The sequence below is a fragment of the Cydia pomonella genome, chromosome 13, assembly GCF_033807575.1.
Source record: "Cydia pomonella isolate Wapato2018A chromosome 13, ilCydPomo1, whole genome shotgun sequence".
In the NCBI taxonomy this organism is placed as follows: domain Eukaryota; kingdom Metazoa; phylum Arthropoda; class Insecta; order Lepidoptera; family Tortricidae; genus Cydia; species Cydia pomonella.
In genome coordinates, this window is record NC_084715.1 from 19,601,449 (window position 1) to 19,623,663 (window position 22,215).

General features: G+C 39.0%; 4 protein-coding genes across 4 annotated transcripts in view; 2 read left to right on the forward strand and 2 right to left on the reverse strand.

The window, feature by feature from the left end:
* Nucleotides 1-4,591, forward strand: part of LOC133524502 (mucin-2) — a 157,134-nt gene extending 152,543 nt beyond the window's left edge. The window contains exons 21-25 of the mRNA XM_061860574.1: nt 1,178-1,402; nt 1,915-2,160; nt 2,368-2,916; nt 3,541-3,837; nt 4,353-4,591. Of these exons, the coding sequence (XP_061716558.1) occupies nt 1,178-1,402; nt 1,915-2,160; nt 2,368-2,916; nt 3,541-3,837; nt 4,353-4,546 (1,511 nt within the window). The 3' untranslated portion in view covers nt 4,547-4,591. The remainder of the gene's footprint in view (nt 1-1,177; nt 1,403-1,914; nt 2,161-2,367; nt 2,917-3,540; nt 3,838-4,352) is intronic.
* Nucleotides 4,592-6,612: 2,021 nt separating this feature from the next.
* LOC133524606 (probable RNA 3'-terminal phosphate cyclase-like protein) lies at nt 6,613-13,750 on the reverse strand. The gene is made up of 6 exons (XM_061860730.1): nt 13,332-13,750; nt 12,589-12,774; nt 10,473-10,642; nt 9,869-10,003; nt 7,841-8,467; nt 6,613-6,837 (listed from the first exon to the last, which is right to left on the reverse strand). The coding sequence occupies exons 1-5, from the start codon at nt 13,621-13,623 to the stop codon at nt 8,261-8,263; spliced, it is 990 nt and encodes a 329-aa protein (XP_061716714.1). The 5' UTR covers nt 13,624-13,750; the 3' UTR covers nt 6,613-6,837; nt 7,841-8,260.
* Nucleotides 13,751-14,128: 378 nt separating this feature from the next.
* Nucleotides 14,129-14,964, forward strand: LOC133524615 (exosome complex component RRP40). Its single transcript, XM_061860751.1, has one exon. It carries the CDS (start codon nt 14,235-14,237, stop codon nt 14,943-14,945), a length of 711 nt encoding a protein of 236 aa, XP_061716735.1. The 5' UTR covers nt 14,129-14,234; the 3' UTR covers nt 14,946-14,964.
* Nucleotides 14,965-15,584: 620 nt separating this feature from the next.
* LOC133524580 (kinase suppressor of Ras 2-like) overlaps nt 15,585-22,215 on the reverse strand; it is a 37,034-nt gene continuing 30,403 nt past the window's right edge. The window contains exons 20-21 of the mRNA XM_061860662.1: nt 21,091-21,220; nt 15,585-20,263 (exon numbers count right to left, since the gene is read on the reverse strand). Coding sequence (XP_061716646.1) covers nt 20,111-20,263; nt 21,091-21,220 — 283 coding nt within the window. The 3' untranslated portion in view covers nt 15,585-20,110. The remainder of the gene's footprint in view (nt 20,264-21,090; nt 21,221-22,215) is intronic.

Consider the following 22,215-nt stretch of genomic DNA (forward strand, 5'->3'; position numbering starts at 1 on the left):
ATTTCTCATGCTCTGAAAGTGGGTCGTTGTTGGTATAAAAACCGTGCAGAAAATGATACCTGCTCCAGAGCACTTTACTTTCTAAGTACGTTTTTTCTTTCTTTTTTTACGATGAGCAAATAAAATTTCATGTGATGTTGAATAAAAATGTTCTATGTCTAAGACTTAAAACAAAATGGATTTATCGTACAATTTACATTCTGATAATTAGCTTCCCATTCCATAAATAACGATATTTTTACCTAAATTGTTAATTGAGAAGAGATTTGAAAGTACCCACAAGAATACTACTGAAGTTTATACTTAGCCGTGTTTTTTAATGCACATGTATTTTACTTTCCTCGTATTCGGAATGAAAAGTAGAGTGTTTAACTCGGGTGAAAGGTACCCTTTGAGTCTCAAACTATTGGCGGTTTCACTGCGTTCGAGCGCCAAACTACCTCGACAGAAATGGGTGCCTTTCATCCCTTGGTTAACAATCTACTATTGCTCAATAACTTGTCACGCAGGAGAACCTATTCGCGTTTTTATCTGTTTAGTAAGTTAGAATTTTACGTTGGACGTATATAACTACTTTAATATAATCGGCCTATACCTATTACCCACGCGCTCTTTTCGTAGTAAGATCGTCAAAGGCAAGACTCGAAAGCAAATAGCCATGAAGATCTACCTCATATGCATACAAAAGTTTAATTCTATTCAGTATTATGATCCGACGTGCTATTTGTTCATCTGACAATTAACATGTAGGTTAATGCCTAATGACGAACAAGTATTCAGAGCTTTCAATGTCAAGGTGTATAACGCAATAAAAACACGGATTGTGACGCATAGTACACCTACGTTATTAGTCATGTGGACGTGCTTACAAGCATTAATGATTCATTCCATTTATGATAATGTTACAAAAACAAACTTATAGTTTAATGCCGCAAGTTATAACGGTTTGAAGCTTGTGCTTAAAAAACAGACCAGTAAATAATTGTAAATAAGAATTGATATTCTTATTTCTCTGGCAACACATGAATAACTTAATAAGTGCAGAAGTAGCAGATTTTCTCCTTCAACTCGGATAGATAGGAAACACTTTTCCAAGTCGAGAAACTGCTATACGTACTTTACACTTTACTATGGTTTTAAGTCAAATTTGCTTAATGATATTTGTTTTATTCCTCAGCTACTTCAACGACACCACCCCCCTCTCAAGCGCCATCATCTCAACTACCATCATCATCGACGTCCACCACCACCGCCCCTACGTCACGCCGACCTTTCCGCATCGCCAGCCGCCGTCGCCCGTCCATCGTGACTACAAAGTCGTCGCTCACGACTACGTCGACCACGCAAGCCTCAACAGCGGGCCTGGCTAGTGAGGAATCGCTACAGGACATCGGGGATACTGGTAAGTTTTTAAGGGCCACTAATAACTTGCATTGAGATTTTTTTTTGCACTGCTAAATAAAAAAGCAGTAGGACATAAATTAAAACGGGCGTCTGCTGAGGATACTTAAAGCAAAAGATTAAGAAGATACCAAAATTTACTTATCAGAAATCTTGATGTCACATTTGTCACAAGTCTTTATTTATAACCTTAACAAAATATTCGTTTTGGGTTGTTCGTATAATTCTTTAGTTATATTTTGTCGGACTATCGTTCAATACTCATTATTCCAATATTCACCAGCTGCACTGAGGTCACATTGTGTTGTTTCCAAAATGCTTCTTATGAGTACTCCACAGCTCCATCCTAGTATAGACACAAACAGATATGTGGGAGCGGCCATGGTGCTCACAAATATCTGATTGTCAAGGGGACAGACACAAGGAAGGCAACAGATATTTTGAGCACCTCGTCCGCTCCGATATATCTGATGGCGACTGCACACCTGTTCTCAATAGCTTTTCGTTTCACAGATTCGATCGAAGACCCTGCGCTCGCACCTAAATACGTTCCAAAAACGACCGTGAAAATCCAAAGACGACCACTTGTCAATCTCAAAGACGAAACTAGAGACCAGAACCCATCCGCGACCAACGAACAAGAGCCAAAGAGACACAGCAAGAAGTACAGCTCCAGCATCCAGCAGAATCAGCTAGATGAGCTGAAGAAATCCAAGAGCCAAGAAGATACGACTACTTTGGGCTCCACTACGGTTGAAGGTAAACTATTAGTGCGGATTCTTGACTTCAAATATAGTCAATAGGCTGTGAACAGGGATCTTGGCATCCATGAAGCATTTATGATTACCGGGAAATATAAGTCAGTTTTTTTAAATATAGGTTTTTCGATCACTACCGCATAATAGTCATAATTTATGTAATATGCCTGTTTGCCTACTAAAAAATAACAAAGTAATTTGATTGCAGATAACAGCGCAGAAACAGCAGTAGCCATCGCAGCCCACCAACTCCTAGCCGCTCCCATCCCCAACCTCCCCAGCTACGACGACGACTCACAATCCACAAAGAAATCCACGCGAACTCAGACCACCGACTACTCTTACACCCCGCAATACACCGACTTCACCGAGCCCAAGACCATTTACTCCGAGGAATTCAGCACACCCAATTATGAATCCACTTCTCTGCGAAACAAGGATTACATTTCAACAACTGGAGCGTACGAACCCACGACTGGCTACGCTAAAACTACTTACAACCCTCCTAATACTAGCCCAGTGTTCCTATCAACTGTATCAAGATCTCCGCTGTCCACGCCGTCAGTACTAAATCAGGGTGTAACTGGCGGTCAGAACCTCGGTCCATCTACGGCGAGGTACTTGGGTGGGACTGACAAGTATGTGGGAGTGCCGGTGGAGGAGTTTGGGTATTCGACGTCAGGGTATACTGGGCAGGAGCCATCGTACTTCACTAGGGAGTACTTGTTGGAGTCGCCAGTTACCAAGACTTATGATGGTAAGTACTAGTTATTTTGTTTTTTATGAATTTAAAGAAGCACACTCAATGTGGCTTTCCATCAGGGACCATTGAGCATAAGGACCGTTTAGGCATGGAACGCCACCAATGTTCATAATTATCATCCTTAAACAATATACTTCAGCACGTTATATCTTACATACACGAAAGGATAAGAAGATAGAGAGAGAAAGATAGTACTTAGCTATCTTTAGACTGGGAAATCAGTACTAAGTTTTGTCGACACTTCAACTCTAGATTCTCTTAGACGAACATACAGGATGCTTATACTCGTATGAACTAAACATTTGTATAAAGCCATAATAAACAAGCCAATTCAAGTTTTAGTTATTAAATCTCATTCAATATGATACTGATCTGTCACTGTCAAAAGTAACGTGTTTGATTGAAGGTTGACATAATGCGCATTTCAGCAGGTTCTCTAAAGAAGGTTGGAACCATCTCATATTAGGATGATGTCGGATTCATGTTAGATCAGTATCACATTATATTGTCGGAATTGAGCTTTAACTCGTGTTCAGATATTATATGTGACATCTTCGCTACAATATCCTGATGGCGACAGAATAAGATGAAACTAACAGTACATACTATTTTTCCCAGACGAATACCAATACCTCTCACCAGTCACCACGCCGCAAACGACCAGGCAACCAGCAACCCGCAAGACGATCCTCCGCAAGATCTCCACCACTCTACCCCCTACCCTCCCCCCCGCCACCACGCCCAAACCCCGCCGCGTCCCCTCCAAGAAGTTCGAGAAACCCTTCGAGAAGATTCAGAAGGACCTGCCGAATAGGACATACAGACCTATTGATAATTATGATTATTATGATGATGGATCAGAAAGGATAGCGGAGAAGTATGAAGAGGGGACGAAGGTCGTGCTGCATGGAAAAGGTAAGACACAATAAAGACCATATACATAATCTGACCTCTACCAAAAATACCTATATTTGCCAAATTACAAACATTTCAACTATCCCTAAAAAGAAAAAGTGATATATCATTTGGTTTCTATTAAACATATTTGTAGTAGTAGTTACACTCAGAGAAAATGCATTTTAAAGCGTAATTAGTAAAATAAAATGAGATATTCATTTCGGGTTTAGATTTTAACCAATTCGCGATCTATCCTACCGACTGCGCCAGTTCATCTTTAATTTTCAAAGTTGCGTCCCATCCCAATAAAGCCGAATATGATCTACTTGCTTATTAATTTCCTAACTATCACATGACTATCTCATCTATACGGATTCGAGAACTCACATGCAAGTTTAGTTACATTACGGTATTTGAATTCTCGCTTGAATTGCGTTGTCCATTAGAACTGTAGTAGTTAACAATGTACTCTCATCTCTCGCACCATCTATCTGAGCCTTTACACAAATCTCACATGTATTTTTCTTCTTCAGGAACAATAGAATGCCTGGACATCGGCAACTTCCCGCACCCATCCTCGTGCAAGAAGTTCATCTCGTGCGCGCGCATCGAAAACGGCTCCCTACTCGGCTGGGAGTACATCTGTCCCAAGGGCCTGAGCTTTGATCCCGTGGGGGGCATCTGTAACTGGTCCGCGGGGCTGGGGTGCGATGAGAAGGATATTTAAGAGAGGGGGTTGATACGTTCGGGGGATTAGCGACTGGCTCTTTAATACTATTTTGTCACTTATTTGTCGTAAAATGGATTGTCATCGTTTTTACCCACGACTCTTTAAATGACCCATAGATATTTTGTTTTATAGATTTTATACCGATTAAGTGATACACTTTATTCCCTTAACATTGTTCTTTTTAGATTACTTTGCTGTCAATCGCTAGTTCTCTGAACGTCACATATAACAAAGACCTACTAAAAGAACGCTACATCAAACTATTCTATTTAGACAAATTATGAATTTTCGTTCCATTCTAAGCTGGAAATTCAACATATATTTTGTTTGTCAAAGTTACTGCAGTGACATTTTAAAGGGACTTACCTGATATCTAATTGAGACTTAATACGAATGTATTAAAGCTGAATTTAGAAATAAAAAACTTTAGGTCAACATGCTCGGTGAATCGTAGGCAAGTCGATGTTCAATAAAAACCCTAAAAACAGAAACTATCGACTAACATGCCTCTGACTACTCCCCCTGGGACTACAGTCATGAGCATAGGAATGTAAATAGATTTACAAAAAGAAAAATACCTCTTTGAAACGTCACTGCTTGTTATGCTTACAACCGAATCCAACATAAATTTACCAGAATGACTCTTATTGCTTTGATATTAAGGTCTAGGCAATCTTTCTATAAGTAGCGATATTGGTTAGAATTTTTAACATGAGGACGCGGAAACAAAATAGACGCAAAATAAGCGTCGATAGATTATCAAATCAACGAAGTTTTTTTTTTTACTATTGATGATTGTAGCGCTAATATATGGTAAATTTGCATATATTTGAAAAAATAATAGTGTTACAAATAGGGCCTAAAATACATCAAAAATTTTAATTGTAAAATTTAATTTTCACGCTTGCAACATTTGGGTTGGGTTATTCGAAGCACTTAAAGAGCCTAATATCTCGAAAATGTATGTGATAAGTTTGTATATGCGTCGACTGAAATGATATTTAACTTATCTAGAAGTAATCTAAGTCAAACATGTAATTTTTATTTCACATGCGAAAATTATCACTGCCAAAATTATACTCGCATATTTTTTGAGGCTTAGTAACGTTTTTCGTAAAACATATCAAGAGTTTTTTTGTAGTTAAAAAGCGGTACATATTTTTATTAGAATATTCTTAGCTGTTAAAATATAAACATATCAAAACTGTACCCGCAATAACAGAATACATGAATCAAGTTTTCAAAATGTGCCTTAATTATTTTTACAATCGTAGCTGTAAGATATTTTTGTAAAGTTACTGTATAAGATAATAAAATATAAAAATAATTGTAATGTTTCATTTCTTCACCTTTTGAACGCCATGAGCTGATGCTAAAACACAAACGTCAGGTGACCAGTCTGGCCTAGTGGGTAGTGACCCTGCTATGAAGCTGAAGGTCCTGGGTTCGAATCCCGGTAAGGGTATTTGTATGATGAACACAGATATTTGTTCCCGAGTTATGGGAGTTATCTGTGTATATAAGTATGTATTATCGTCGCTTAGTACAAGCTTTGCTTATTTTGGGGCTAGATTGATCTTTGTAAGATGTTAATAATATTTATTTATTTATTTAAACTGACAAATTTAATACTAACTTATTGTTATTGACGCATAGGTGAATGTGTATGACAATTGCTTATCGTCTTCACAACTTTAACACTCCTCAATGACTAGCAATCCAATTACCATAATACGTATAGCGCCTTACAGCACCATCTACTTCAGCAGTCAAAACATAGCTAAGACATTGTTCTGGAGTCAGTTTTTTACACATTACTTTTTTATGGTCTTAACACATTAACCGCCAAAGTGCCAACGTTTTCGTAGCGCTACGCTCGTAGCCCCTCCCAGCGTTTTCCCGCTTTGTAGAGGAAAGCGACTAAGAACCAAGCGCCAAGCGGGTTCCCAACACTCAATGTGTTAACTAAGTTCCTGAGTATCAGACACAACTGTATTTTTTACATTTTTTTTTGTAATTACACACAAAATCACACGGGGAATTAAAATATAATAATAATTAAATAATGTAATAACTATTTATTTACACCACAAGTTCTACAGCGTCCTCTTACTAATATTAACATAACCGATGCCCACGCACGTCATCTTGACGCGCTGCGCCGTGGACGTCTCCTCGTCACTGTCATCGTCATCATCGGCTCGCAACACTTCCAGCTTGAACATGACGCCGAAGAACTCTTTCAGGTGTTGGAGGAAGGTGATGGTGTAGTCGGAGAGTGGGCCCACCTGGGAAACAGTTGTATTTATAATTATATTTTTATACAGAAAAAATGCAAAAAAAAAACCAAACCTAAGACCCAGCCATAGAAATGAAAATCCAAAATTTGCCACTGGAATTTGAACCTATAGTGCACGGAATACAGTAGATTTTATTTTGTTTGAAAATTGCACGAAACAAAACAAATGCAACTCTGTCTTAATTGAATATGATTTAAATTTCATCGAACTGAATAAGTCCTATAGGTAGGACCTTGGGCCTTACGAGGATAGAATAAACAGTTGTATTACACACAGAATTCTCGCGTTTTAACTAATATGCTTTATATATAATGTCACGCGACTTGTGTCAAGATAGACATGCAGCCGATTGCATTAAAATATTTTCTACGGACGGACGTAACATAAATGAGCTGATGGCTGTAGGAGCTGCTCCGCTTTATTCGTGTTTTTTATTTAAATTACAAGACGCTACCGTACGCCTACGCCTCGCAGGGGAGCGTAAACTGTGCCTGCTTTTCGATTTAGGTCACAAGGCGGCGCCTGCAGAGCCCTTAAAGTGTCCTTCTGTTCCAGCGCCATCTACAGCGCCACGAGCCACTGTAAAGCTAAGTCTACACAGCCGCCGCGATAAATCTCGTCCAGGAGTTTCTGAGCATAAATTATAAGAGTTTTGTATTGTAATGTAGAACTTAGTATGCACCACACAAACGCTGACGTCCTTCTGTCCCAGCGCCATCCACAGCGCCACGAGCTATTGTAAAGCTAAGTCTAAACAGCCGCCGCGATAAATCTCGTCAAGGAGTTTCTGAGCATAAATTATAAGAGATTTGTATTGTAATGTATAACTTAGTACGCACCACATACACGATGACGTCCTTCTGTCCCAGCGCCATCCACAGCCCGACGAGCCATTGTAATGCTGAGTCCACACAGCCGCCGCGGTAGATCTCATCCAGGAGTTTCTGAGCATAATTTATAAGAGTTTTGAATTGTAATGTATAGTACGCACCACACAAACGCTGACGTCCTTCTGTCCCAGCGCCATCCACAGCGCCACGAGCCATTGTAATGCTGAGTCCACACAGCCGCCGCGGTAGATCTCATCCAGGAGTTTCTGAGCATAATTTATAAGAGTTTTGAATTGTAATGTATAGTACGCACCACACAAACGCTGACGTCCTTCTGTCCCAGCGCCATCCACAGCGCCACGAGCCATTGTAATGCTGAGTCCACACAGCCGCCGCGGTAGATCTCATCCAGGAGTTTCTGAGCATAATTTATAAGAGTTTTGAATTGTAATGTATAGTACGCACCACACAAACGCTGACGTCCTTCTGTCCCAGCGCCATCCACAGCGCCACGAGCCATTGTAATGCTGAGTCCACACAGCCGCCGCGGTAGATCTCATCCAGGAGTTTCTGAGCATAATTTATAAGAGTTTTGAATTGTAATGTATAGTACGCACCACACAAACGCTGACGTCCTTCTGTCCCAGCGCCATCCACAGCGCCACGAGCCATTGTAATGCTGAGTCCACACAGCCGCCGCGGTAGATCTCATCCAGGAGTTTCTGGGCGCACTCGCGGCCCAAGTCTTCGGGTAACGTCGTCTCGCCGCTGCCAGCTTCTAATGATTTCTAAAACAAATATAATTGAAAACGCTATCATATAGATAGGTTAAAGATGATCCCGCAAAACAGATGAATCTTACTATACACATCGACGGCCGATCATGAAATTCCTAGGCATATCATGAATCGTAAAAATGACTGTCTCGTTCTGAGAGTCGACGGAGTCCCGCTACTCAAGGCTACTATTTCTGGAAGGTTTGTCCTTCGGGCATCTGATGTAAGTTAACGAACCTATCCTACATAATCCAACCGCCAAAACAATACACAGAAACTTTACGATTGGCCGCCGACATACATATGAAGATTATGTCGAATTCTAACCACCCAACTAGGGCGTATGGCACGCAAGTAAGTTTAAATTCGCCTCAATAAACGCCAAGACGCCTTTTCAGTTGCACACGTTAGGCACAATTTGACTGACGTAATGAATCAACTGAACGAATGAGGAATTAATAGGATTGCACAGACTCATTAAAGAAAGGCTGAAAATAAGATTTCTTTCAAATAAGATGACGTGTTGACGTGGCTTCTCTACAATGCGATACAGTATCGGTTAAACCTAGACTAAATACTCTTTTCATAAAAAGTCTATGAAATGTGAGTTTCACATAATTTCATAGTAGTCAATGCCTCGGCGCAATAAAAGGTCTTCTCATTAGTCTCTGCCGAAACCGGGCCTCTTGCCTGCGTTGGGGCCGCGGCACTGGTCTGTGTTGACGTACTCGTCAAGAACTAACTATAATACGAAGAGAGACTCCAACGGTTTAAAATGTCCTCTTTACTGCTCAGGCGGTCTTGGTCACAAGTTGGTAAACGGTAAAATCGCGGAACCTTACCTGTTGGGAGGTTAAAACTTTACAGTACGGAGGCTAGCACACGGTCTTGTCGTCGTACTATTTTTCGCCCCAGTTCTACCAGGACTAAACTGGGCAAGTCACTTCCGGTCCACAGAATGCAAGTAACTTGGAATAATCTGTCACTTCAACAAAACTTCGAAATAGACATTTTTAGTGATTATATTCAAAATTTAAAGCGCAGAATGTTCAAACAAACTTGAAATGCTTATATTAGTACTATTAGTAGTAGTTAATAATGTAGTGTAAAAAGCCTCGAACTGTTTGAGTGTTGTTCCACCTGTGATTGGTGTACAGATATATTATACGTGTCCACTATACTTGTTACTTTACTAGCTTTGTTATGAACTTATAAAATAAATAAATATAATTATAAAGTATGGGGTTCTTCAAAAAAGGAGTGTACAGGTTTTCAAAGAGTCGGCAACGCGCATGTAACACCTCTGGAGTTGCAGGCGTCCATAGGCTGCGGTAACTGCTTACCATCAGGCTGGCCGTCACCGTTACCGTCAGGTTTGCCACCGTCGTGGTATAAAAAAAAACTCGCACTCACCGCCTCAGCACAGTAGAACGTTTTCTCATTAGTCTCGGCCACCAAACTGATGCCGAAGGCGGGGCTCTTGCCCGCGTTGGGGCCGCGGCATTGGTCTGTGTTAATGTACACGTCGGGCAGGAATTTGAGCATCACCTGAAAGATTGTTTGTTGTTTGTTTGTTTGTTGTTATAGGTGTTATTAACATAGATTTATAAGTTTTGCTGTGCTATGTGCTAACACTAATATGGATTATATTATCCGAAATAAAAATATTGAATTGAATTGAATATTTATTGTTCAACAAAATGGCTATTACAGAGCATAAATTGATTCACAAGACCTGGCACAAAAAATGACAATGAAAAGTTACGGTGCAGAATAATCTCCTATTAAAATATCCCTCTGAATCTATACAATAAGAATGGAACATATTTTTTTACGCTTAAATTAAATTCAGGCATCCCTACCACCTCTGGAGTTACAAGTATGGAGACTGCTCACGATCAGGCGGGTCGTATGCCTGTTTGCCACGTACGTAGTACAAAAAAAATCAGGCTTCAATTTCACGTTGAAACCCAGGCCAAAGTATAGTTATTCACATGCCCAATTAAAGCACACTCACCCCTTTAGCTGCCTCGACCACTCTGTTAGCCATGGTGGGCGACACACGCAGCGCGTACACCACTCCACGGATACGTTTCACGAGCCCCCAGCTGGCCCACTGTAGTGGGCGCACGCCGCGTCGCACGGGACAGCGGAATACCACCTCGCCGCCGCCGAGAGGTGGCGCTCCTGAAAATGTATTAAGAATAAGAATAAGAAACCATTTATTAAATAAATAAATATTATAAGACATTATTACACAAATTGACTAAGACCCACAGTAAGCTCATAAGGCTTGTGTTGAGGGTACTTAGGCAATGATATATATAATATATAAATATTAAGTTGTCAAATAGTAGAACAACAGGACTACTGAAGCTTATGTTACAAAATATAAGTGACTGATGTTACTTAGTGATGCGACACGACTTTACAAACTTTGAACTGTATAATACTGGACACTGTGTGACATAGGCTCATCAGCTAAATAATAATTATCTTGGGTCCTGCCCCGCTGCTGGCGGCACCCTAACATGTTTATAATTTATATGTATTTGGTGTTATTTTTGTATAACTTTTATAAAATAAAAACCTAGCTTAATAAATAAAGATAAATAAAGAAAGATAAAATAATATTTATGATTTTTATTCTAGTACTTTATAAACTAAATATGTAAGTACATCATTTTTGTGAATTTAAAATATTTGACTGCTATAACAATCATGCCCTTGTGAAGCTCAACATACATTTTTTAAGATAATTTGAATTTGAAAAAAAAATATACAAATTAAATGAAACAAGAAATTATACTTTCATTTTTTATATATATAAATATTTAAATAGGCAGGTCCACACAGAGCGAGCATACGCGCGAGGCAATCTCCTCGCGCACAAACGTGCCTGGCCGAGGCGGCGCGCGCGTTTTCCTCGCCTGAGCTGAGCTGAGCTGTTTTTAATGTTAATTTAGTTTTTATTTAGTTATTGCTATTAAGTGAATATTATGTGTGAAAAGCGTGTTAAATAAATATTATGTTATTTATAATATTCACTTATTTATAACAATTATAGCAATAAACCAATATGTACATCATAATGCACATTAGAGTCATTTGTCCTCACAAATGAAAATGAAAAAAATGAAAAATGAAAATATTTATTGGTTTATGTAAGTGTTATTACAATATAGGTTGGGATCTTCTTTTAAGCAACAAATATGCTTGTGACAGAAGACCCCGCTCTTCCAATAAGTAAGGGTAGAAAGTGTAGAAACCAATATGTATTGTCTAAATCTAATACTTAAAACTTAAGACTAAATACTTCTTTTATACTAAAAAGTAGTACTAGTAGGATAATTACAATAATTACAAATTAACCCTCTTAAATAGAAGTGTGATGACTTTACCCTTGAGTCAAATATTTTGTTTAAATTTGAACTTTAATAGCTGTCAATAGAGTTGAATATTATAACTGCCATATGTGGTTGCATAATTGGGTTAAGTAATAAAGAAACTGTTGAATTAATTTTGCATTAGATAGATTTTAACCCAAAATTTTGGAGACCTAAGGGTAATATTTTAGACGACCACTTTGGCCTAGTGGGTAGTGACCCTGCCTACGAAGCTGATGGTCCCGGGTTCAAATCCTGGTAAGGTCATTTATTTGTGTGATGAGCATGGATATTTGTTCCTGAGTCATGGGTGTTTTCTATGTATTTAAGTATTTATATATTATATATATCATTGTCTAAGTACCCTCAACACAAGTCTTATTGAGCTTACTGTGGGACTTTAGTCAATTTGTGTAATAATGTCCTATATAATAATATTATTTATTTATTATTTAAATATTATAAATAATAAAATAAATAAATATTATAGGACATTATTACACAAATCGTCTAAGTCCCACAGTAAGCTCAATAAGGCTTGTGTTGAGGGTACTTAGACAATGATATATATAATATATAAATACATGGAAAACACTCATGCCTCATGACAAATATCCATGCTCATCACACGAATAAATGCCCTTACCAGGATTTGAACCCGGGACCATCAGCTTCATTGGCAGGGTGACTACCCACTAGACCAACCGGTCATCAATAATAATAATAGTATTCCAAGTATTCACTAACCTCTCCTAACCACCTTCAGTTCCAGTCCATCATCCACCAATATAAACTTCAGCAATATTGGCAATGCTGCCGCCTTCACCTTGTCTACCGATACATCCAGGTCATGGTGGGTGACTCCTTGCAGCACAGCATTCAGTGGCTCCTTGCAGAATGGACCTAGTGCTAGCAGCACTTCTAAATAGTAACCTGCAAGCAAATTATTAAATTCAAATAAATGTACCAGAGTACCTATAGCTAAAAACAAATGAACAACAATAATGAATAACACTAGACCCTACACATAGTGTTGCGTTCCCACTAGTGAGTAAGGTTGCCAGAGGTCAATGAGGGTGTGGAGTGTTAGGGTTGGCAACGCGCATGTAACTCCTCTGGAGTTGCAGGCGTACATAGGCTATGGAGATTGCTTAACATCAGGTGGGCTGTATGTTTGTTTGCCACCGACATAATATAAAAAAAGGATTTATTATTTATTTATGATGTTTTAAATTCATTATTTCTTCATATTCAATATCAATAATAAGGTGTAGGTGTCACATAATACAGTGAAGCCAGACATACACAAAAAATTACATGTATATAAGAAATTGTTAAACAATTAGTATTTATTCCAATACTCTTTTACAGTTTTACCTGTGATTTATTCATTCCATTCCCTTCTCAAAATGCGAGATTTAAACGTAAGAATGTGAAAGGTTTAGCAAAATATTGACGCTTATATCATAACATGTATATTAAAAACCTACCTATGCCTCTCTGTGTGCTACAACTATGTGTGACCTGTCCTCCGATCAGAATTCCCGGCTGGTAAAACACAGACGTGCCCGTCTCGCTCAACTCCACCCTGGTGCCGTTCGTCACTTTGTCCAGCAGCCGTATCAAGCTCACTTCGTATTCCCGCAAGCCAGGATCATCGTGGGAACTCCGGATCTCTTCTATCCTCACGGAACGACCACTTAAAGTGGATAACAGCAACCGCTGCCGGAAAAAATTACTTCCTTTGTATATAAGAGTGTCGTTTTGTACTGTGGCCGGCATTATAAGATTTTTATTGCGTTAATCCATTTAAAAACCAAGATATCTGGTAAATAAACACCATGCTTAAGGGCACGTGCGTCAAACTGTCAAAGTTAACGTCATTGTGACAGTCGACGCGTTCACACAAAGAGCTAGCCGAAAGCACTTTTAATAAAAAAGACAGATTACATTTAATTCTAAATTTAGTATGGATCGAGCGAGTGGTGTGGGTTGGGGGCAAGTTGGGGGGTTGAACTGACAGAATGGGATATTTTTATACTGTATCTTTCAGTAGGAGTAGCAGAGAAAGCGTTATTATTGTTTGTCCTTCTCAGTTTCTTTTCTTTATTTCCCACCGTAAATTTTAGTACGGTGTATGGGGCAATAAATAACCCTATCAAATTGCGTAGCTTATTCTCGGTATGTTGTCAGGAATGTTAAAACGTGTTTTTAATTTTGTCGCCTTGCGTATGTTCTGTCCCTCACGGCCGCAATGTCGTTATGTCACTCTCCTGTCTCTCACTCTCTCACTCTCCCAGAATTAGACTTACATAGCGTCAAACGGTTCAAAACAAAGTTTCTCGCATGTTTTTTCTTTGATTTCGTTACTTTTTTGGGTTAATATACGTGAAATGAAAGTTTCAGTGGGGGATGTTGTTCTGCCTGGCGACTATTGCGAAGAAATCACAAATGTGGGTGAAAAAAGTAAGGTTATACTCGGTCCCGGATTGGGACGCGAACTGGACAAAATTTACATGACAAAAGCTGGAATTCTGAGAAAACGCAGTCCCAATACCTATTGGGTGGACAACCAGCAGAAGCGATACGTTCCGTCAAGAGGAGAAAACGTAGTTGGCTTTGTTATTCAAAAAGCGGGAGACATATTTAGAGTAGACATCGGTGGAAGTTGCCCGGCCGCGCTTTCCTACCTATCATTTGAAGGTGCAACGAAGAAAAACAGACCAGAAGTGCAAGTCGGTGACGTTGTGTATGCGAAAACCTTAGTTGCCAGCAAAGATATGGAACCTGAGTTAGTGTGTGTGGATTCTCATGGAAAGAAAGGTCGCCTAGGCGTATTGACAGACGGATTTGTTTTTAAATGTTCACTAAACCTTGTTAGGAAGATATTGAATCCTAGTTGTCCTCTTTTGGAGTCTCTGAAGAATGAGTGGCCATTTGAGTTAGCTGCAGGCATGAATGGCAGGATTTGGATCAAAGCTAAAACTATGAGAGAAACAATAGCAGTTGGTAATGCTATTTTAGGGTGTGAATACTTGGACAATCAGGAAATCAAAAGCCTATGCAGTAATATTACAAATATTCTGGCTGGACATATTTCATAATAAATGATGTAGAAAACCATTACTTGTTTTATTTGATGTTTTTGGAATATAAATTTAAAATAAAACATTTTCAATTTATATTCCAGGTTCTACTTTTAAGGGATCTAGAAAACTAGAGAATATTGAATTGATATAATACATTTTTGGAATAACTGGTACAAAAATCATAAAATAATCTTAGAAACTTGAACAAATAACCCTCCGAAGTTGTGAACTCTACAAGCATGAATAAATTTAAAAATATACTTTACAAACTATCTCAACAGTGAAATCATGCTAAGGGCCTGTTTCACAATGTCCAAGGATAGTCCTGAATAAGCTACTTGTCACTTATCTGATGAATAGTCATCGGTGGTGTTTCACAATCTTTAAATAAACTTAACTGGTAGATAAAGTGCTAAGTTTTGTAGGAAATTTTATCTGGCAGTTAATTTAATTGTCAATTAACTATCCAAAACTTTACTCGGACATTGTGAAATAGGTCCTAAGTGAACTCTGATTTAGACAAACCAGCATCAGCTGCCTGTAACAAAACGAAATAATAAATAAAAACTTGACTAAATTTTTGGCAGATTGATTTAACATCAGTGTAGTGCTAGAAAAATATATTTTATTTAAAGGGTATAATAAAACAATAAAAACAGTGATGGAGATTTATTTTGGCAAATGCGACTATCCTATTCATTCAAAATCTCATTACTTATGTAAACCTACGGCCTCACACTCAACTATCAATAAATATATGATACATGTTAAGCCACACCCCTATATACACATCAAGTGGCAACACCCCCCCATTTACAACTAACTTCTTCAATAGGAGTGGAGTGACCAGAATAATTTTCTTTTATTACATAATATTATTAATAAAATTTAGTAAAAGTAATTACAATTTCTATACTATTTCGATAATGTAAGAACCAGGTTAATATTACAGTAAAAATAATTTAAATGTTTTTTTTGTACATGAAAGTAGGCCAAATACATTTTCAGTAGGTGTGTTTAACAGGAAATTAATGGGTCTCTTCCGATGTTCTTTAATCTTGGGTTTCATTTTAGGTTCACAAGAACTATAAAGACACAAAATTTTAAAAAGCATGATAAGATAAAGTTGCCTACCAGAAAGATAAGTTATATTTCAATTTAAATTGCATTGATTTTTAAATCAATTTGTGAAAATGAAAACTAAGTACAGTACTACTTAATTATTTTAAATAACTAATAAACAATTTGATTTTAACATGATGTAACTAATTTAATTTATCAATTTAAAATATTAACCCCATTTTTACATAATACTTTGTTTTCAACAAACATATAACATTTTACATGCACGTTTCTCAGCCATCATATAATCATATATTTGTGGTGTACTATTGCCATATAAACTTCAACAATAGAGTGAGATGTAACATTTAAAATCATTAATTACGTTTGCCAAGCCCTGCATTCCCATCATCAACTACATAAGATTCTCAAACAACCTGACAGTTAAGAAACTATTAGTAATAAGTTTGAACAGTATTTACAGATGCTTTGATAGATAGTCGATGTGTGTACCAACCATGAGAACAAATAGGAATAAAATACATAAAGCATATATTTCCTCAAACTGCCGAGGGGCACTCCACAAAAAGGTCTACTTTGTCGGATCCGTGACGCGTATGGCAGCCTAGGTTATTAAACCTACACAAATCTGTATTTATACCATTGACTTTAAAGTTATCAAATGCTATCAATGCTATTCATGCCAAATATTAGCTTCTTGGCTTTATTACAAATAAAAATAGCGTCGCACATACTTGACACTTTATTGAATGCCAAACCCCCCCCCCGATAAGAGGTTTCCAATTACAGTGAAATCTTGATAATCTGGCACTTGTGGATGGTTCGGTATACCCAGTAATCCAGCACTGAAATTTGGGTACTAATGATCATTGTCCTAATTTACTATGTGCACTTACATTATCGCAGTTCAATCTTTTTATAAATGGTTAAGTTCCAGATAACAGTAAGATTTTCCATGAATTTAGTATTTTAGTAAAATGTATCACTACAACATACTAAAAAACATATCAAAATATGCAGATTTGCTCTAACTTCCAGTAATCTGTCTCTCTTGTGTCAGCATCAGTGCCGGATTAGTGAGATTGTAATGTATTAGGCTTTATAACTCAAGATTTCTTTATAATATTTGCCTGGAAATATACACGACACCTTGTATAGGTGTAAGGACACTCGCGGTCGACAGATTCTGTATACTTTAAACATCAACATTATATTAATTTATACAATTTTAACACTAGGGCTTTCACTTATACAATCCTTTGTATCATGTCCAGGTATGATTCTATCAACTGACATGTCTTTACATTTTCTTGATTTCGTTCGATCGCCTATGATGCATAAGTACCATCAAAGAGAATTTTAAATAGAGGTGGATTGTCAAAGAAAACTTTGTAGCTACAGTAAATTTACTGCCATCTTTCGACATATGAGTAAAACTTTTAGAGCGCCATTTGACTTTGATGTTTATTCTTTCACAGATATGTGTTAAATATCAAAAATTAGCGCCAAAGGTTTCGAGCGACGGCGCCATAACCTTTGCTATGCCCGGTAAGATGGCGCCACTTTTTGATATTTAACAAATTTAACATATATTAAAGAAAGAATAAGGATAAAAGTCAAATGGCGTTCTAAAAATTTTATGTGTCAAACGATGGCAGTAAATTTACTGTGGCTATAAAGTTTTCTTCGACAATCCACCTCTATTTGAAATTCTCTTTGGTACCATTTTATTTACACGTTTTTTACCGCATCTCCGATATAAAATATAGTTCATGTGTAAGTAAAAGCCCAGCATGTCATCCACACACCTAGTAACACTGTACAATATTTACACGTTCAACAAATCTACGTCCAGGTTGATAAGAAAATATAATTTACTCGTTACTCTATTTACGAGATCAAGGCTTTACAAGTTTAACCAACGAGGTCCGCAACTATCCAACAATTTTACAGGATGATAAAGAAGATATATATATTATTTACATTAGAACACTTCCTTTGTCAAATTGTAAAATATAGAGTCAGACCAAGCTAAGTTGGCAGCGATTTTGATAGCCCAGCCTGTGCAAGTGTTAAGTAAATGTCATAATTTCATAGAAGTTTCATGATGTTTAAAAGTTTTTGGCAAAAATTTCATTTATGGTACAAACTGCTGACTGTACTTTTCTTTCCACAGGCAACTAATACTCATCGAGACAATTCTAAAAACCCCAAACACAGTTAGGTTGCGTTGTTTTATCACAGAGTTTTTATGTCCACCTCTTGTCTCCATCATCAGATTAGCTCGATGGTACCATAATATTGCATTGTCACCCGACTTACATATGTATGCAAATTTTCAGCTCAATCGGAAACCGGGAAGTGGATCAAATTTAACTTGCAAGATTTGATTACAAACAGACAACGGTCAGGTGAAAGTAAATAAAAGCTTGTAAAATAACGCCTACACTTTCTAGGCTGTCAAAATCTCTGCAAACTTATCTTGGTATGACTCTAGGACTACATTGTATGTTTCACTGCAACCTCATTGATTTGAGTAAATTAACATTATTTCAACGTAGATACATTATAATAATTCTTATACTAATATAAGTAGCGTCAAGTAGCGTTGACCCTTTCTATCTTGGGTACAACCTGTCAAAAACTTCATTATTGCAGTAAGTTGACGATAAGTCGTTTTGTTACATTGAAATCAAACGCTAACAACTCAATCAAAGTTGTGTATATTACTGTTACTGTCATTTATATTTACTGATATTTGAAAAACCACCCACGTTCTGTTGCCTAAGGTTTAATTTTGCACGTCTATTTTTACCGATTCGATCAAAGCTTCGATACCCAACTCTGACCCATTATTTTCTTTAGTTCTTCGAATAAAGAATTAAAGCGTTGAAAGAATTACGTTTACATTGAATTAATGAAACTATAATTAGGTATAGTTACAAATTCAAGTAAGTCTTAACGCTTTGTAAGACAGGGAAACATTTAAATATCCTTGTTTCGTCTGCATGGTTTACATAAATGTTTATATCTTTTTTTTTACTTCTAATGTACACATAGATAAACTCATTTTGATCTAGTTGAAATGTATCGTCTTTCTTTACCTAACCTATATCCCTTTTGTTTAGATATAGACTAGCTTAAAACCCCTTATTAGTTAGTAAATCAGAAAGTCTGCCTGTGCACGATGCGACGTTATAAAAATGAGGTTCAGACAAGATTTTTTTTAGTCTTGTCTTTTTACTCTGTTTCGTCATATTACTTTGCTTGTTGTTTTACTTCACTCACTCTGGCGTCGGTGTTGGTATATTCTCATTTATCCCCGTCCCACGTGACCGCCGCCATACATGAGGCGGGGACAGGGAATGTTTTATATGAATGCACCTATTCCGATCTGTGTGTAACGGGGACAATAGTACATTGTGCAACGAGGGGGGGTAAGTGAACTTTGGATACGAGGGTGGTAATTTCCGACAGCTGCAGGCTGGAGGGAATTAAAGACCCGAGTTTGCAATATTCTTACCCCCGGAGTTACACACAATGTTTTTCATCACACTTGTGAGGAAAAAACTAAATTTTAAGCGAAATAATTCTTAAATATGGTGACATATCAAACATTCGTCCGCCATTTTGTATTTTCTTGACAGGTTAGGTATCGAAGGCACAGATCTATTCGGCATTCAGCCACGATTGGAAATTATGTAAAAATATTTTAAACGGCTGTTAAGTTAATCGAATTAAATAAATTTAAACATAAACAAAAATATAAAATTATAAACGTCATTATTTTAAATGTAAACTTACATGGTTCGTATGAATTAGTGACAGGATTAAAAGAAAAAGCTATTTTTTTTTCAGAACCCATGACTCCCGCGGCAACAATATAGGCCTTCGTCCTTCAGTACACCTGCATTAAATAAGATCTTTTTCGAGCAAGTGTGATGAAAATACACTTGTTACAAGCATTTTATACGACTAAGATAGTCCCTTCTCGCCGCTACCGTGAGAGTGATGGCAGCTCACGTGGTCAGCTGGCAGAGCTTGTGGCGGCGCCGGCGCTCGCACTCGCGGGGCGCGCGCGTGCGAGCGCGTCAGGCTCAGAAGATGGCCTCGGCCGAGCGCGACATGTTGACGGGGTGCGAGGGCGAGCGCGCCAGGCGCTTGCGCGGCAGCTTCTCGAACGAGGCCAGCAGCGACGCGAAGTCGGGCCGCGAGGGCGGCTGGTACGCCCAGCAGCTCATTAGCATGTCCTGCGACATGAGAGATATTAGAGCGACCACAAAAATAACAAGTGGAATAGGGAATATTACGCGAAACTCTGCGTAGGGGCCCTACCACAATCCATCACAATCTTAGGGTCTACCGCGAAACAAGAAAATCGAAATTATGTTATCTCACTCTTGCATATTCGAGTGACGAAGAGGCAGATAACTAAATTTCGATTTTCGGTAGGCCCTTTGTAAACAACAACGCTTTGATGCATCAATGTCGTATTTTATTAGCTGTGAAAACTTGTCAAAAAACAGTTTAAAGCACAGTATGTATAAGTTACTCTATGGTTTACGAAAGGCGCTAGACGTGCTAGTGCTGCACTCTGACGAAAGAACATTGCAGTTCCCTATTAGGAACTGCGAGTCTATCTCTGCATGAGGATCTATGTCCGAAAGAAGCCGTCTTATTTCGTTAAGTTTTTGTTCAGTAAAAAGTTTCACTGTTTTCTACGGAATGTCAAACACCGCCTCCATATAAATGGGCCGCCTTAATATAATAATTTTCAATACATGTTTTTTTTTGCATCGAATTATCAATAATTTTCAGGTTGTTTCCGCTATGTACACCTAATAGCCTACGATCTGAAAGTGGGTTAAGTTTTTGAATCAAAAACTTAATACATCTAAAGCAAGGCTACCAGTGAGCAAAATCGGACTTATTCTAATTAGGCATAATATCATCTTTAGGTTAGAAGATCCGAAAACTTTCGTTTTCGCAAAAAAAAATCCCAGCTAACGCCTATACTTGCCGATGCAGACTGCAAGCATCATTAAAATGTACTCGATAAAGAGTTATGAGAACCAACCTTGACGTCCTTAGTGGAGGACATGTTGCCGAGCGCCTGCTTGACGCCCTTACCGACTTGCCAGATGATCGCCTCGGCCGGCTGCCCTTTGAACGGGAACTCGAGGCAGAGCAGCTCATACCATACAGTTCTGTGGACAAAGGTACACACCATCAAATTGGGGTCTTTAGTGAGCGACTGCCAATAAACGAATAAAGTAGAAACTCGAATTTGGATCCCAAAAGAATACATGTAGCGGAGCAGTAATCAAAATTTATAGAAACTTTGTAATTTCTGGACTAGCCGTTGTTATTTACAAAAAGTATTCACTTCTCTGCGTTAATTAGTTTAAGGGGTCGAATGAACTTGGAACCTGAGTGAGGGTGAACGTGACGGTAAGATGCATATCAGATTTTTTAATAGCGGATTGACACAAATGAAGTAACGTCCGTAATGCTTGGTTCGTAGCTCACCCGAACGCGTAGACGTCGGTCTGCTTGCTGAAGGGCAGGTGCAGGGAGGTGTGCGGGCGCAGCGCGCGCATGAGCTCGGGCGCCAGGTAGCACAGCCAGCCCGGCGGGATGCCCAGGCTGTCGCCGCGTATAGGCTGCCTACTGAACATAACTCACCCGAACGCGTAGACGTCGGTCTGCTTGCTGAAGGGCAGGTGCAGGGAGGTGTGCGGGCGCAGCGCGCGCATGAGCTCGGGCGCCAGGTAGCACAGCCAGCCCGGCGGGATGCCCAGGCTGTCGCCGCGTATAGGCTGCCTACTGAACATAACTCACCCGAACGCGTAGACGTCGGTCTGCTTGCTGAAGGGCAGGTGCAGGGAGGTGTGCGGGCGCAGCGCGCGCATGAGCTCGGGCGCCAGGTAGCACAGCCAGCCCGGCGGGATGCCCAGGCTGTCGCCGCGTATAGGCTGCCTACTGAACATAACTCACCCGAACGCGTAGACGTCGGTCTGCTTGCTGAAGGGCAGGTGCAGGGAGGTGTGCGGGCGCAGCGCGCGCATGAGCTCGGGCGCCAGGTAGCACAGCCAGCCCGGCGGGATGCCCAGGCTGTCGCCGCGTATAGGCTGCCTACTGAACATAACTCACCCGAACGCGTAGACGTCGGTCTGCTTGCTGAAGGGCAGGTGCAGGGAGG

Coding starts and splice junctions, on each gene's coding strand:
- LOC133524606 (XM_061860730.1), bottom strand. CDS start 13,623: ATGCCGGCCACAGTACAAAACGACACTCTTATATACAAAGGAAGTAAT. Junction 10,004..10,472: donor TGGTCGAGGCAGCTAAAGGG/GTGAGTGTGCTT, acceptor ACAATCTTTCAG/GTGATGCTCAAATTCCTGCC. Junction 8,468..9,868: donor CGTTCTACTGTGCTGAGGCG/GTGAGTGCGAGT, acceptor TATTTGTTTTAG/AAATCATTAGAAGCTGGCAG.
- LOC133524615 (XM_061860751.1), top strand. CDS start 14,235: ATGAAAGTTTCAGTGGGGGATGTTGTTCTGCCTGGCGACTATTGCGAA.